The 18,033-nt window shown below is 37.1% G+C and overlaps 1 protein-coding gene across 3 annotated transcripts in view; it reads right to left on the minus strand.

Annotated features, from left to right (window-relative positions):
• PIK3CB (phosphatidylinositol-4,5-bisphosphate 3-kinase catalytic subunit beta) overlaps nucleotides 1-18,033 on the minus strand; it is a 188,594-nt gene that overhangs the window by 54,099 nt on the left and 116,462 nt on the right. For all 3 annotated transcript variants that reach the window (XM_050779675.1, XM_050779677.1, XM_050779676.1), the window contains 4 exons: nucleotides 10,687-10,938; nucleotides 8,443-8,539; nucleotides 3,455-3,585; nucleotides 12-62 (listed from right to left, as the gene is read on the minus strand). In XM_050779675.1, coding sequence (XP_050635632.1) covers nucleotides 12-62; nucleotides 3,455-3,585; nucleotides 8,443-8,539; nucleotides 10,687-10,938 — 531 coding nt within the window. The remainder of the gene's footprint in view (nucleotides 1-11; nucleotides 63-3,454; nucleotides 3,586-8,442; nucleotides 8,540-10,686; nucleotides 10,939-18,033) is intronic.

The raw sequence follows: 18,033 nt of genomic DNA on the forward strand, positions 1-18,033 counted from the left end.
TTGATACTTACTGACACATTAGCACTATCACTGCTTGCAATCTCAGCAGCCTTTTCAATAATCTGTTTAAAAAAGTTAAAGAAAATGAATTTTGGCTCTCATATTTGTAGAATTTTAAGTGTAAATGACTACATTTATACTTAGACTACATAAGATCTGGCATTGCTATGCTTTGTAACAGAAACATGAATTTTAAAAGCAAAATCATGCTTCTCAAGTGCTTTAAACTCTTGACAACAGGGAAACGATGGTATCACTATAAGGGATTATGACTCCTAGGAAGCACTAAAATTGTCTGTATATAAAATAAGTACCAGCTAGCATATATATGTCAAAAATTTTCTTTTAAATATAAGTAAGTGTATTCTAGTTAAGAAGACGCAAAAACACGTAGTTACTAAATTGTAGAATAAGCTTTTGTCATTTTTTCTTCAATTAACAGACACCAAAAGTAGAAGTAATGACAAGGGGAAGTCTAAAAATAAGTTAAAATTCATTAACTTCAAAGGGGGGGCCCTCATTCTTGCTAAGATAGAAACCCATTTGTCCAGCAGGAAGATCAATAAGTAAATAATTAGATCAGCTGGGTGTGGTGGCCCACACCTTTAATCCCAGCACTGTGGGAGGCCAAGGCAGGAGGATTTCCTAAGCCCAGCCAGAGCAACATGGCGAGACCTCATCTCTGTAAAAAAAAATAAATAACTAAAAATAAATTACTAAGAATAAAATAATTTTTAAATGCTATAATTCCCATTCTATTACATAGGATTATAAGAATAAAATAAGATTATGGCTATTTAAATTAACCAATAACCATAAAATTAACCTGAAAAGCAAAACACAACACAAATGATTACAACAAGCATTATATTAAATAAAAAGAATAGGATTTGGGGAAACTTTCAGTTTTTACATCTGTATTATTTACATTATGATAACCATATCTAACTTGTACAATTAAAGGAGATCAATATGCATATACTTACTTATTCACCCATTTTTTGTTTGTTTTTGAGATGGGGTCTATGTTGCCCAAGCTGGCCTTGAACTCCTGGACTCAGGCAATTATCCCACCTCAGCCTCAAGCAGATGCAACTAAAGGCTGCTGTCCCTGTCTTATATATATTTAAAGACTAAAATCTCTATGCCAAACTGATCTTCCTCAAGAAAGACTGTCCAAGGGATTAGAAAGGCAAAAGAAATATTTAATGACCATTTGCAGATGACTGGAGCAACAGTGAAATAAAACTTCTCTTGAAATAGTCTTTAAAAATAACTTATATTTGCAAATACAGGAGGCTATATTTGTAAAAGTACTTCAAAAAGCATTTCATTTGAGCCAAAAGAGCCTATAACTGTTGAACACACATCGTAACCGAACATAATAGTCACAGTTAGGACTATTAAATGTATCACGAGTAGCTACAGCTTATGGATAAATTTCTAGCGAAGGAATAACTAAAGACACTACATAAATATATTGGATGAGTCAAAATGTAGCTTTTTCTACTCAGTGTGTACTAAGGTATGTGGTTCTTGCCACATTTGAAATTTCTATTATAATAAGCACAAAATTTAATCTGGTTGTAAATTATTGTTCAGAAAAACATTTTAAAAACTTGAAATAAAAAATTACTCCTTAGATGGATAAAATCCAATTATAATGAAAATGAAGAAAGAAACAGTGAATTACATAAATTTAATTTGCATAATACTTTAAGTATTTATAAAGTATAATATCAATCTTCAAAGGCAGTTCGTACTCAAGCGGATTGAGGAAATTAAATAAACTTCCAGCTTATTTTCTGAACATTTTTTCCCCCCAGAGACAGGGTCTCTCTCTGTTGCCCAGGCTGGAGCACAGTGGCATGACCATAGGTCACTGCAGTCTCAAATTACTGGGCTCAAGTAGTCCTCCCGCCTCAGTCTCCAGACTAGCTGGGACTACAGGCACATGCCACCACACCCAGCTAACTTTTAAGTTTTTGTACAGACAAGGGTCTCTCTAAGTTGTGCAGGCTATCTTGAACTCCGAGCCTCAAGTGATCCTTCTGGTTCAGACTCCCAAGTTGATGGGATCACAGGCTTGAACCATGGTGCCTGCCTCCTATTTTCTGAGAATTTGTTCAAAGATTTCCTTATGAAAACCAACACTACCCCATCCTGGCTAACACGGTGAAACCCCGTCTTTACTAAAAAATACAAAAAATTAGCCAGGTGTGGTGGCAGGCGCCTGTAGTCCCAGCTACTTGGGAGGCTGAGACAGAAGAATGGCGTGAACCTGGGAGGTGGAGCTTGCAGTGAGCCGAGATTGCACCACTGCACTCCAGTCTGGGCGAAAGAGCAAGACTCCGTCTCAAAAAAAAAGGCAAAAACAAAAACAAAAACAATCAACACTACCAGGTGCAGTGGCTCTCACTTGTAATCCCAGCACCCAGGATGCTGAGGCAGGACAATTGCTTGAGGCAAGGAATTTGAGGCTCAATAATTGTGCCATTGCACTCCAGCCTGGACGACACAGAGAGACTCCATTTTTTAAAACAAAAAACACCATGCCAAACCTAAAGATAAAATATGACAGCTCAGCTCTCTTAGCCTGTAAATTACCATAGCCCTATATTTAGCCCCCATTAGATAATCTCCTTATCCCCAAGACATGCAGTATGTATATTAAAGAAATATATTTAGAAATGAAGTCCTTACTATAGATTCTATAAAATAACTACATTAGGAAGCGCCACTAACAGACATATTCAACAAAAATCAATTGTTCTTTGAATATCAATTCTAATACAGCAGTGATTATACCTGTAATATTTGAAACAACATGCAGGGCATGTTTCACTGAACATTTTATATATTCAGAGTTACATATAAAAATATTTATAGCCCTTTTTATAAATTTATAGAACAATTTTGATTTCTTCATTTTATAAATAAGAAAAGTGAACTCCAGAGGTGCCTTTTTTGTTTTTTTTGAGATAGAGTTTCACTTTTGTTGCCCAGGCTGGAGTGCAACAGCACAATCTTGGCTCACTGCAACCTTTGCCTCCCGGGTTCAAGCGATTCTCCTGCTCAGCCTCCCGAGTAGCTGGGATTACAGGCATGTGCCACCATGCCCAGCTAATTTTGTATTTTTAGTAGAGACAGGGCTTCTCCATGTTCGTCAGGCTGGTCTCGAACTCCCAACCTCAGGTGATCTGCCCGCCTTGGCCTCCCAAAGTGCTGGGATTATAGGCGTGACCCACTGTGCCCAGCCTGGAGGTACCTTTTCTTACTTAGTGATAAAGCCAGAACTAACAGAGTTAAGAAGGCTCCCTGATCCATGGTCTTCCCACTCAACAAAGCTGTCATTGTATGGGAAGTTTTGAGACAGACAGAGCTTAAACTATACACAGAGGAACTAATCATTCAATTATTTCATGCATAGTGGCCCTTTAAATAATTAGCTTACCTTATCGAAGGGAGGGTAATAATAAGGTTGTTTTTTATTCTCTGGAAATTTAATATGCAAAGCTGTTGCATTTTCAGTATATGGATTTGTTTGAACAGTTCCCATTGGATTCAACATTTCTTCGAGTTCATCTAAAACATGCAAATAATTTTGGTTCTTAAAAAATGTCTTTAAAACTAAGCTTTAAAAAGCTGTAATGAATCTCCTCTCACGAAAATTACCTTAGAAGTGTGTCAACTACAGAAGTGTGACAGACAATTCTATCAGTAGGCCTCTAATTTTCTGTTAATGCTTGGAACAAAATTTCAGTGTGAGTTTGCATACATCTTTAAAAAATGAGAAAGTTAACAAAACTGAATGGCTACTTTACCTCTATTCAAATTTAGTTCTCAATCTTGAACATACTTTAATTGGAACTGCTCTCCCTCCATCAAAATTAGGTGGCCCATAGAAACTGTAATCTTATCACTATATACGGACTTCTTAATCACATGTAGTCTGGTTTTCATGGTTGTCACAATAACCAAATTGGTATTTTAAGTCATCAATGACATTCTTATCAAATCTAATGATAATGCTCTTTATTATCCTGTAACTGCTGACAGAAAATACCTTCTCTGGTAGCCTCTGGAATACTCCATTAAGTGGCACTCCTTTTACCTCACCAACTGCTTCTTTCTTCAAGGTACTCCTTCCTTTCCCTTTTCCGCCACCCTAAATATGGTCAATTCACAGAATTCTGTGTGTGATTTTAGAATTTCAGTGTAGTTAGAAAACTCTGGAGTTCACATTATATAAATTTTTTATTTCACAGATAAGAAACTCATGATGAGAAAATAAGAGTTAGGTGTACAATCTAAGATCTCCCCTCTCCAAAGTAATTTTTCTTTTCTTATACTGACTGTAGTACAATCGTTCTCTCTGTATCTCCTAAGGAAAAAAAATATCAGATCTATTCTACTTAGGTCTAATGTCCATAAAGTGTGCACACTCAGAATTATCTCCTAAAGCTGGAAAATCCTTTCAAGTTTTTGTTCCTTAATTCTTCATTCACCTTTTTAAATAAATATTTTCTCACCTCACAGACTCAATTTTCTTTTTCTTTTTTTTTTTGAGACAGGGTTTCTGTCACCCAGGTTAGAGTGCAGTGGCATGATCTTGGCTCACTATAACCTCCACCTCCCAGGCTCAAGTGATCCTCCCACCTCAGCCTCCTGAGTAGCTGGGACCACAGGCGCAAGCCACCACGCCCAGCTAATTTTTAAATTTTTGGTAGAGATAGGGTTTCACCATGTTGCCTAGGCTGGTCTTGAACTCCTGAGCTCAAGAGATACACCCAACTCAGCCTCCAAAAGTGCTGGAATTACAGGTGTGAGCAATCACACCAAGCCCAGACTCAATTTTCACCTGGATGGAGGCAACTTTTTTTTTTTTTAATCTTGCTGTTTTTTAGAGACAGAGTCTTGCTACATTGCCCAGGCTGGATACAAGCTCCTAGCCCCAAACGATCCTCCTGCCTCAAGTTCCTGAGTTAACTGAGACCACAAGCACACACACACTATTGCAGCTGGCTCAATTCTAATAATTTATACACCTCTAGAGCTGATTTCTCAGCAATTTACAGTTTCATACTTCTGCTCTCTAGTACTATTATACTTTTGTCCTATCAAATGCAACCTAACTGAAATCAAATGTAGTATTTTAGTACTTATTAGCCCCAAATATAGAGGTAATCCTTTAACCTTGTTCAAAAGTGATCAGAAAAAAAGGCACTCTTTTTCTGTGTGTATAGGGAGAGACAGTCTCACTATATTGTCCAAGCTGGTCTCAATCTCCTGGACTCAAGTGATCCTCCTGCCTAAGTCTCCCAAAGCATTGGGATTACACATGTGAGCCACCATATCTGGCAAAAAAAGGCATTCATATATACTACACATGGAGAGTAAAAATTGATACACTCTATTGGGGAGCAATTTGTAATTACAAGAATTATAAATTTATCTATTCTTTGAATCAACACACCCACCTCTAAGGAATTTATCTCATATATACACCTGTACATAAGCAAGGTTATTCATTATAGTAGCACAGGCATGGGGGGAAAAAACAGTTCTCCATATAGGTAGATATGGTAAACAAAGCAAGGAGCAGAACATTATACATTATACCGAAAGTGCCATTTTCTGTAAGTATAGGGAGAAAAACAGGAATCCACATTTGTATTTCCTAGTCCATACATAAAAAATTACGGAAAGTTAGAAAAAAAAGAAAAATTGTGATCATATACCTTGTAATGATGACTTAGGGACTCTAGATGATAGACTATTTGTGGTTTCTTTGCTTCTTGCTTGTCCCTACGGGGTTAAATGTAACAATTCTAGAGCTGACACATGCAGAACTAACTCTGTTCATTTATTATTTTTTATCATACATTTTCTCAGAGAGGAAGTCAGGTTCATAGTATTATGCCAAGTTAACACCACCAAAAATTTTAATTTTTACTAAAAATACTAGTCAAGTTGGTTGATGATTCTGGAGAACATGTGTGAGTCAAAATTAAGATTTTCAAGAAAATATAGTATTTTGGGGCTATATTTTATTGTATTGTGAAAGTTTAGTTCCTCCTAAGAAATATGTCAAATAGGCTGCGAGCAGTGGCTCATACCTATAATCCTAGCACTTTGTGAGGCTGAGGAGGTAAAAATCACTTGAGCTCAGGAGTTCGAGACCAGACTGGGCAACATGGTGAAACCCTGTCTCTACAAAGAATACAAAAAAAAAAAAAAATTTGCCGGGTGTGGTGGTGTATGTCTGTAGTCCCAGGTACTTGGGGTGCTGAGGCAGGAGGCTCACTTGAGCCCGGGAAGGCAAGGCTACAGTGAGCTGTGTTCAAGGCACTACACTCCAGTCTGGGTGACAAGGTGAGGCCCTGAGTCAAACAAACAAACAAACAAAAAAAGAAATACGTCAAATATACACAGCTCTCCTACATTTGTGGAATAACATAATTAATGAAAATTGCTAGAGGTACATGCTGGAGAACATAGGAATAAAAGGACATACACACACACTATTAGACTGCAAAGAGTTTATAAATATGTCAGTAAATGATTATCCAAAAATAATTTTTCAGGTGACAACTGCTAGTACATGAACATTTTCAAATGTTACTTACAAAGCCATGAATTAAAAAATTCAAATTCAAATTAGTTCACAACTTTACTAGATATATCAACAAACTATAAAGACAGGAAAAAAGAAAAAGAAAACCACCATTATAATGTAAGATTTACACTAAAAATTCCAACATTTGAGAAAGCAGTGTAGACCAATGGGAAGATTTTAGACTCACTTATTTTCTCTGAGCTTCACTTACCTGTAAAAATGAAAATAAAACCATCTACCTCATGTGATGAGGGTATTCTCAGTAGTATTTGAGAAATAAAGGTGTGTGTGGAAGGTGCTCTGCTTACATCAAATTTCAGGCTAAAGCCAACTACAGAAAAAGCATTTTAGGCCGGGTGCGGTAGCTCAAGCCTGTAATCCCAGCACTTTGGGAGGCTGAGGTGGGTGGATCACGAGGTCAGGAGATCAAGACCATTCTGGCTAACACGATGAAATACTGTCTCTACCAAAAACACAAAAAATTAGCTGGGCACGGTGGCACGCACCTGTAGTCCCAGCTACTCGGGAGGCTGAGGCAGGAGAATGGCGTGAACCCGGGAGGCGGAGCTTACAGTGAGCGGATATCGCACTACTGCACTCCAGCCCAGGTGACAGAGCAAGACTCCGTTTCAAAAAAAAAAAAAAAAAAAAGTGTTTTTACTATTTCTCCCTAATTAGAGAATATTCCTTCTACTAATGAAGAAAGTTAGCACAATTAGGAGCAACAAAGGTTATTATAAAGAAGACACTGTTCTTCAGGAGAATTTCTCAAAAAAAGAAAAAGGAAAAAAAAAAAATGACAAAAAATGCTGAAAGCAACACACATTCATTAAAATAAGAAATATACCCAGGAATAGGTTTCCCCCACTGTGTGCCTGGCAGCACTGACTGAGTCAGAAGTTTAGACTATTTTGGTCGGGCACGGTGGCTCACACCTGTAATCCCAGCACTTTGGGTTGCCAAGGCGGGCGGATTACCTGAGGTCAGGAGTTCAAGACCAGCCTGACCAACATGGAGAAACCCCGTCTCTACTAAAAATACAAAATTAGCTGGGCGTGGTAGCACATGCCTGATATCCCAGCTACTAGGGAGGCTGAGGCAGAAGAATCGCTTGAACCTGGGAGGCGGAGGTTGTGGTGAGCCAAGATCGTGCCATTCCAGTCTGTTGCCACTCCAGTCTGGGCAATAAGAGCGAAACTCCGTCTCAAAAAAAAAAAAGAAACTTAGACGATTTCATTCCTAAATACGGAGATGTATAAGATTTAAAGACAAAGCTACCCATCACAAAACTTAAAAGTTATGTCCCATGGTCAGACTAGACAATCTGTAATGAGCTAAATTAATAATTTGTTAATACTAGAGTTAACTTGTTACTAGCAAAATAATGGTACACTATTTGTTGGAAGTATGTTTAAAATACTAACTTGTTAAAATAATCATTTAAAATATAGGCCAATAACAGTGGCTCATGCCTGTAATCCCAGCACTTTGGGAGGATCACTTGAGGCCAGGAGTTTTGAGACCGGTCTTGGCAATATAGCAAGACCTTGTCTCTACAAAACAATAAATAATAAATAATAAAATAAAATATAGGCCGATTTTAAACCAAAACAAAATTTGTAAAGAAATCTACTCAGAAACAAGTAATTTTATGATAACATTAAAATAATTTGTGTAAATCTGTTTTAGAATAAATAATAATACAAAATGATAATTTTATTTTACTAAATTGAAAGAATGGTGATTCATAAGAAAATATTAACTAGTCCACATGCCAAAAGTTAGTTACTGTTTAACACTAAGGATAAGAATGTAAATCTTACCAGGAAATGAAGACCAGCTGTGTAATATTATGTCTCCAGTTCTCAATTGTCCTTTAAAGTCAAAAACCATCGTATTTACCCACGCTACAGGATAATGCTGTTGAAAAAGATACAATTACATAAATATGCTAAGAATAACTTTAAGGTGTAAACGTGCACATGTCCTTTGTTTCAATAATGTTAGTTCTAGAAAGTTCTGGACGATTTCCAAAATAATCTTCTCAAATAAGAACAAGATATACATAGAAAAATGCTCAATACCTTTATTATGTTTAAGAACAACCTTAAAACCCAATTAACAATTCATAATAAAATAGTACATGAATAAGATAGAATATGGATAAACAGCCTTGTGAAAATGAGATATTTTTTTTTTTTGAGATGGAGTCCCACTCTGTCACCCAGGCTGGAGTGGTGGTATGATCTCAGCTCATGCAACCTCCACCTCCCAGGTTCAAGAGATTCTCCTGCCTCAGCCTCCTGAGTAGCTGGAATTACAGGCACCCGCCACCACACCCGTCTAATTTTTGCCTTTTTAGTAGATATGGGGTTATGTCATGTAGGCCAGGCTGGTCTCAAACTCCTGACCTCAGGTGATCCACCTGCCTAAGCCTCCCAAAGTGTTGGGATTACAGGTGTGAGCCATCATGCCCAGCCAAAATGAGAAATTTTTAATAATCCAAGAAAATACGTACAATATCAGAATACATGTTTTAAGAGCTTTCAGACTACATAAATCTCAATGCGGAAGGAGATAATGTCTCTAGGTATATAAATATGTCTCTAAAAAGGAGGCATTGAGCTGAGAGGACTTTTATATAAACATTTAAATAGATTAATTTTGCCATTTTGTATCAAAAATCTTATAATCAAACACTTTGAGGATAATTCTATATCAGGGAAGAAAAAAATACTAAGGAACTAACGCTTCTGTGACTTTTTAGTCATTAAAAGTTATTTTTAGGGTACTTTTTTTTTTTTTTTGGAGACAGGATCTTACTATGTGGCCAAGACTGGTCTCCAACTCCTGTCCTGAAGCAATTCTCCCACCTCAGCCTCCCAAAGTGTTGGGACTACAGGCATGAGCCACTGTACCTAGTCTAAAAATTATTTTTAGACGATTATAGATGATAACCAGAGATGCTTATATTCCCATATTAAGAATAAAAGAACACGGTCAGGCGCAGTGGCCACACCTGTAATCCCAGCACTCTGGGAGGCCAAGGCGGGTGAATCACGAGGTCAGGAGTTCAAGACCAGCCTGGCCAACATGGTGAAACCCTGTCTCTACTAAAAATACAAAAAATAAGCTGGGTGTGGTAGCGGGCGCCTGTAGCCCCAGTTACTTGGGAGGCTGAGGCAGGAGAATCGCTTGATCCCGGGAGACAGGAGGTTGCAGTAAGCAGAGATAGTGCCACTGCACTCCAGCCCAGGCGACAACGTGAGACTGTCTCAAAAGAAAAAAAGAATAAAAGAACACAAATTCATATAGATAAATATAGTAACTAGATTTTAAAAACGTATAAAATTAATGTCCCCATCCCACCAAAAAGTTTTCAAAAAGCTAGAAGAAAGTGAAACACTTGACTGAAAACATAACATGGAAGATGAAAGTATGACAACAGGTCCATCCTCTTATATCCATAATTTCAAAATCTGAGAAGCTCTAAAAACTGAAGGTTTGTTCATAGCTCACGTGACAGCAAAAAGTGGCCAGAGATAACAAAAATCTAATGATAGTCACATTTAGTATGAATATTCAAATATTTCACTCCAAATATTAACACGTTTAATGACGCATTTATGCCCCAGACCCCACAAGATATGTTGAGTCAGTTAGGATCAATGATCTTTCTAAAATGCACAAAATTCTGAATTCTTAAACATATCTGTCACATGAAATTTCAGTTGAAAGACTGCATAACTGTAAATTTTTCAAATATCATCATTTTTATATCTTCTTTAAAGTATTACATATGTAATAAAATACTTATAAAATAAATCTGCCAAAAGAAAATCCATGGTAGAAAGAGCAAGATTGCAAAAAAATGCATAAACATAAACATAAATAAATGCATTAACCTAAATATAAAGACATAAACATGAAAATGTTTTATTTTCTTAAAATCAGTTTTTAAGAATGAAAGTTATCTAATATAATTTAACTTATATTACTCAATTATTCCAAACAGTCTTAAAATTATTCCTATATAAAACAATCCTTGGAAGTTGGTATATCATTACCACTTTTCCAGCTTTTCTGATGGTCTGATATTTAGAGGGATTAATAGTTTTCGTTGATTTCTTCGTTTTTACTTTATCCAAAACAGCATAAACAGCAAAACATAATCGAGCCATTCTTGGTAAGTCACAAATATTAATATCAAATTCCAGTGGTTCATTCCAAATATGATCATTTTTCCCTGATACCTCTGAGCTTACGATGGTTTTACACAGGAGTTCAGTACCATGAAAAAGACCAGCCCTGACATGAACCTGTAATGAAGCAGACAAAAACAAATACGAAGTCATGAATACTGTACCACTAAAAACATCTCTTTTTTCTTTGTTTGTTTGTTTCTACACTAAAAACATCTTTATTTTGGAGAAGGAAGGAACATACCGGAAGAAGAAGCATGCCAAGTTTTAGAAAGCCTACTTGTCTACAGAACCACTAGACAGTAATTAACTAGTTTTATTGTTCAGTAAACTGTAGATAGTTTAATCTGTTTTTCACTTGCTAAGTAAACCAGCTACAAAATCACATATTGGTCCAAATACCAGGGTGCTCAATGGTTTAAACAAGTCTAAAGAAATCAAGACAGTAAGTATAAGCATACTATCATATGCTTACCCACTGACTTCATTTACTTGAGGTCTTGTCTTCTCTATGTGTAGGAAAGAATGAATGGATGAGATGGCTCCAAAGTTTCTTTCTACATCTAAATAATTTATGGATTTTTCATACTAAGTCAAGAGCTAACAAAAGATATTCTATCCATATCTATGATTATCCTATATATCACTGTCCTTTATTTTTCCCTAAAGGCCCAGGGCCAGAGTGATGCAGGGCATGCATAAGATGTCCCAGACAATTTTATTCATTTGCAGTTTTTTAAAAGACCTAATTATCACCAATTTAAAAGTCAGGGAGAAAGTAGAGCTAAAAACAGTAGTAAAACACAGAGATTGACCCAGTGATACACTTTTAAGGTAGAAAGTTTTTATACCAGTTTATTCAGATGTGATATTGGCACACAATATTACTCAATAAATATTTACTAAATAAATGAATACATATGTGGAATTGTTTAGGCTTAGCTTTCATTTTTCAAAAGCTTATCAACAAAGCTTTTTTGGCTAGTTAAGAGTTACCACCTCAGTATTTGAAAAGGAAGATAAATACCCAAGAATATCCACACACTTCATCTACAGATATTAAAATATATTTAAACAGTAATATAAAATTTAAATACTGATGTAAGCAGCAATTTTAATTATAAATATTTATAATTATGAGTTTAAAACCTATTAAAATAATTAAAACTATGCTATGCTGGCATAAATAAAACTGTAGGTTAGTAGGCCAGAGATATAATAAAAAAAGATTACTGACTTAATAGCATTCTTTTATCTAATTCCAGCAAAATAAACACAGATGGATTAGAAAGTTAAATATTTTTAAATGATTAAAAGCTGAAGAAATATTATTAAAAAGGTATCAGAATAACTTTTGAAGCTGGATGATGAGTTCATGGAGGTTCATTATACTATTCTACTTTTGTGTATATTTGAAACTTTTCTTTTGAAAAAAATTAAGCTGAATGAAAAAAATTGGTTATTCTAAACGCAGATGGATTATAATAATATGATAAATATTCAAGTAACGGGGGTTACAAAGGATACTAAAAGTAGTTGCAGTAAATCCTCAGGTCACTAGGAATTTACATCTGAACACATGACCTAATTCCCTTCAACTCCAGAAAAAGGCGTAATCCTTCTATTCAAGTCTCCTGGTCCCATATTGCTCCAGCTCCCCAAGTACTGAGATGTTGCTCCTTTGCTCCTCTGCATTGGAAAAATCTTCCTCCAGCAGGCTATAAACCTGTGCAAGTCTCTCTAAAATCAAACTCATACAAAAATCTACCTTAGAAGCTAACTAACCGTAATCACTCATGTTCTTTCTACCACAGTGACAATGGTACCAGCAGCTACTCAGTCACCTTTGTCTCCTACTTTCAATTCATCGTGAAGTCTATCTATGCTGTATACAAAGAAAAAGTTGATTTATGATGTAACTTAAATGAAAAACAGTATAACACAAAATACTATCAAAATACTATACTATAGCAAAATACTATCAAAGGCACGGCCAGGTGCAGTGGCTCACGCCTGTAATCCCAGCACTTTGGGAGGCTGAGGCGGGTGGATCACTTGAGGTCAAGAGTTCAAGACCAGTCTGGCCAACATGGTGGAACACCATCTCTACTAAAAATATAAAAATTAGCTGGGTGTGGTGGAGAGCACCTGTAATCCCAGCTACTCGGGAGGCTAAGCAGGAGAATCACTTGAACCCAGGAAGCAGGTTGCAGTAAGTCAAGACTGCACCACTACATTCCAGCCTGGGCGACAGAGCAAGACTCTGTCTCAAAAAAAAAAAAAAAAAAAAAGAGGCATGTTCACCTTCTAAAATGTGTGAAGAATACAAATAAAAGTAGTTTATAGGCTGGGCATGGTGGCTCACGCCTGTAATCCCAACACTTTGGGAGGCCGATGTGGGCAGATCATAAGGCCAAGAGATCGAGACCATCCTGGCCAACATGGTAAAACTCTCTCTACTAAAAATACAAAAATTAGCTGGGCATGGTGGCACATGCCTGTACTCCCAGCTACTTGGGAGGCTGAGGCAGGAAAATTGCTTGAACCTGGGAGGCAGAGGTTGCAGTGAACCGAGATTGCACCACTGCACTCCAGCCTGGGCGACACAGTGAGACTCCGTCTCGAAAAAAAAAGGTAGTAGTTTATAGTGGATAGCTGGAATATTGGTGATTATTGTCTCCTTTGATTAAAGAGGGACAAATACTAAAATCAATGATTTTTTATTTTATATAATGTTACCTTTAAATATTTAAAAATATCCCAGAAAGTATCATAAAATGGCTGGATGTCTAAATGTAAGACCCTATATACAGACATAACAGCAAAATGGCCATAGTCAATCCAAAACTCATTAAATGAAACCATGAATGAAAATATAAAAATTTTTTGCTTTTTTTTTAAACTTTCATTTTAGGTTTGGGGGTACATGTGAAAGTTCATTACATAGGTAAGCTGGTGTCACAGGGGTTTGTTATATAGATTATATCATCATCTAGGTATTAAGCCTAGTACCCAACAGTTATCTTTTCTGCTCTTCTCCCACCTCTACCCTTCACCCTCAAGTAGACTCCAGTTTCTGTTGCTTCCTTCTTTGTGTTCATAAGTTCTCATCACTTAGCTTCCTTGTAAGGGAGAACATGCGGCATTTGGTTTTCTATTCCTGCATAAGTTTGCTAAGGATAATAGCCTCCAGCTTCACCCACGTTCCCTAAAGACATGATCTCATTCTTTTTTATGGCTGTACAGTACTCCATGGTGAATATGTACCACATTTTCTTTATACAATCTGTCACTGATGGGCATTTAGGTTAATTCCATGTCTTTGCAATTGTGAGTAGTGCTGCAATGAACATTCGCATGCATGTGTCTTTATGGTAGAATGATTTCTATTCCTCTGGGTATATATCCAGTAATGGGATTGATGGGTCAAATGGTAGTTCTGCTTTTAGTTCTTTGAGTAATTGCCATACTGCTTTTTACAATGGTTGAACTAATTTACACTCCCACCAACTGTGTAAGTGTTCTCCACAACCTCACCAGCATCTCTTTATTTTTTGACTTTTTAGTAACAGCCATTCTGACTGGTGTCAGATGGTATCTCACTGTGGTTTTGATTTGAATTTCTCTAATGATCAGTGACATTGAGCTTTTTTCCATATGCTTCTTGGCCACATGTATGTCTTCTTTTGAAAAGTGTCTGTTCATGTCCTTTGCCCACTTTCAATGGTCTTTTTTTCTTATAAATTTGGTTAAATTCCTTATAGATGCTGGCTATTAGGCCTTTGTCTGATGCATAATTTGCAAATATTTTCTCCCATTCTGTGGACTGTTTACTCTGTTGATCTTTGGCTCTGCAGAAGCTCTTAAGTTTAGTTAGATCCCACTTGTCAATTTTTGCTTTTGCTGCAATTGCTTTTGGTGTCTTTGTCATAAAATTTTTGCCCATTCCTAAGTGCAGGATGGTACTGCCTAGGTTGTCTTCCAGGGTTTTTATAGTTTGAGGTTTTACATTTAAAGTAAATGTAAGTGTACATTTACATTAAGTCTTTAATCCACCTTGTCTTTTGTTTATGGTATAAGGAAGGGGTCCAGCTTCAATTGTCTACATATGGCTTGCCAGTTATCCCAGCACCATTTATTGAATAGGGAGTCTTTTCCCCACTGCTTGTTTTTGTCAACTTTGTTGAAGATCAGATGGTCACAGGTGTGCAACCTTATTTCTGGGCTCTTTATTCTGTTCCATTGGTCTATATGCCTATTTTTGTATTAGGTATTATTTTTTAAAACAACCATTTGGGTTTTTCTCCCTCTCTTTAAGCAGGCAGTTTCAGGATTAAGTAGTCACACCCTTAAGCAACCTTTCTTTAAGTCCATGTCTCTGTACTTCAAATGGTATTTCCGTGTTCCCAGAAATTAGTCAAAAAGCCTGGGGACTTTCATTTTGTTTCTAAAGACTATGAACTAAAGAAAATTATGAAGAAAGATTTATACAACAGCACTTTTAGAAAATCTTTCTATCTACCTTATATGATATACGCAAAGTATCTAAATTATGAGAAACTTACTTTAGCACAGATTTTTTTTGTTTTTGTTTTTGAAGATGAAGTCTCACTCTGTCACCCAGGCTGCAATGAGGTGGCATGATCTCAGCTAACTACAACATCCATCTCCCAGGTTCAAGTGATCCTCCTACCTCAGCCTCCCAAGTAGCTGGGATTACAGGTGCGTACCACCATGCCTGGCTAATTTTTGTATTTTTAGTAAAGACAGGGTTTCATCATGTTGGCCACGCTGGTCTCAAACTCCTGAGCTCGAGCCATCTCCCCACCTTGGCTCCCAAAGTGATGGGATTAAAGGCATGAGCCACCACGTATCCGGTCTAGTGTGGTATTTTACATAGCTAAAATAGAACACTAGATAGAATAGGAATAAGTGAAGGACTATTAAGACACACTTCACTTCTTATATTCCTAATTACTTTGTTTCTCTAAATAAAAGTTTAGTTGCCTGTAAGAACCATCCAACAATTATTTTCTCCTGAGCAATGAAGAAACAGCCCCATCATCAATGTCTGTATCAGCTCTGTATCATCTCCAGAGAAGTCTTTCAAGACTGAAGAAATAATTTCACAGCTTTAAACACATGACCAAAAATTGTGTATGACATTATATACTCAACATTTAAACTAAATTCCATTCATTTAAACTAAATTCATATAAATTCCCAATCTGCTCTGCAAACACTGACCAAAAAAAGGGGGGTAGGGGAAGAAATGTGTATGTACAGTGTGAAAATAGAAAATGAGACCTGAAGAAATATCTAGGCTAGAAAAAAAAGCTTGGGAATCAAGCAAAGGTGGTGCACTTTTTCAAGTTTCTGACAAGGAAGATACCAGTAATTGCTTTCCAAGATCTGATGACGACTAAGTGAGAAGAAAATCACTAAGAGGTGTTGATGCAGGGTCCACATGCCTGAGGCAAACAACCCATCTGACTTCTGAGTTCTTTGACCTCAAAATCTCCAACTGGGTACTTCTCTCCTTCCCTTCAGCCACACAATCCCACGATCCCACCCTGAATTTGACTTCACCACACCCTAGCACCTCCAAATCACTAATTATTACATCTCAGTTTCCAACCAACCAAATCCACCACTCAGATTCCACCCCAATTCCAACTTACTGTTAATACATTCCCAAAGGAAAACTCTGTAGCCATCACTAAGATCACTATTTCAACAACCAACACCTCTTTCTCTCTGCTTCTCTAATAGTTTTGTCTGCCTTCACTCTCACCAAAATTATCTGCAAATGCCTCTCTCCCATCACACTCATCTGGAAGTCTGTATCCTGGATAAACCTAATCACCTGCCTCTTCTCCATCCCAAATGTTTTCAGGCAGGCCAGCACCATGACTGACTGTTTTCAAATATAAAATTACCATTTCAGGCCAGGTGAGGTGGCTTACACCTGTAATCCCAGCACTTTGGGAAGCTAAGGCAGGCAGATCCCTTGAGCACAGGAGTTCAAGACCAGCCTGGGCAACACAGTGAAAGCCCATCTCTACAAAAAAATACAAAAATTAGTCAGGTATGGTGGCATGCTCCCGTACTCACAGCTACTCGGGAGGCTGACATGGGAGGATCGCCTGAGCCCGAGAAGCATAGGTTGCAGTGAGCAGAGATTGTGCCACTGTACTCCAGCCTGGGTGACAGAGCAAGACCCTGCCTCATTCAGAAAGAAAAAAGAAAGAAAATAAACGAAAGAAAGAAAATAAAGAAAAAACTAATTTGTTACTACAAGATTTCTTACCTTTTATGCTCAAAACTTCTATTACCATTTACCCTCCAGAGAGATAATCAGTCTGCAAACTACAAAAAATTTTTAAAGCCCTGTTTAAGCTTCTTTTTGGGAAAATGAAAGTGATTTCACTGGCAACTAACACTCCATACATGTTCATGAAAGGTGAGTGGGGGAAAGGGCAGTGCCATCTATTCACACATGATTTCTGCTTAGAAACTTCATATCCATAATTTTTTTTTTTTTTTTTAGAGAGAGTTTTGCTCTCGTTGCCCACACTGGAGTGCAATGGCATGATCTCGGCTCACTACAACCTGTGCCTTCCAGGTTCAAGCAATTCTCCTGCCTCAGCCTCCCGAGTAGCTGGGATTATAAGCGCCCGCCACCACGCCCAGCTAATTTTTTTGTATTTTTAGTAGAGATGGGGTTTCACCATGTTGGTCAGGCTGGTCTCCATCTCCTGACAGGTGACCCACTTGCCTCGGCCTCCCAAAGTGCTGGGATTACAGGTGTGAGCCACCACACCCAGCCAAGATTATTTTAATGTTACTCTAAGCTCAGTTGATGATCCATGTGTGCATATAGAGAGACACACACACACTTTGATCTTATTTGATCTTAAATGAACACAACAAAGTCTCCATTGTCTAATCATTCCCAAATCCAGTTTTGAATAAAAATATGCATACAGAATTTCCTGAAAAACACACAGTATTTATTTAGGAAGTCTAAATATGATTCAATTAAAGATAAACCATCAAATGACTGAATACAGTACTAAGACTGAATTAATCTGGTCTCTTCTAGAATGACTTTTTCCAGATTACACTGTCAATATATTTTATGTCTACCTAGTGAAAGACAATATAAGAGAGATGAGAAGCATTATTTTACCTACTATAATATGATATTGT

Source organism: Macaca thibetana, chromosome 2 (assembly GCF_024542745.1).
Source record: "Macaca thibetana thibetana isolate TM-01 chromosome 2, ASM2454274v1, whole genome shotgun sequence".
NCBI classification, from domain to species: Eukaryota; Metazoa; Chordata; class Mammalia; order Primates; family Cercopithecidae; genus Macaca; species Macaca thibetana.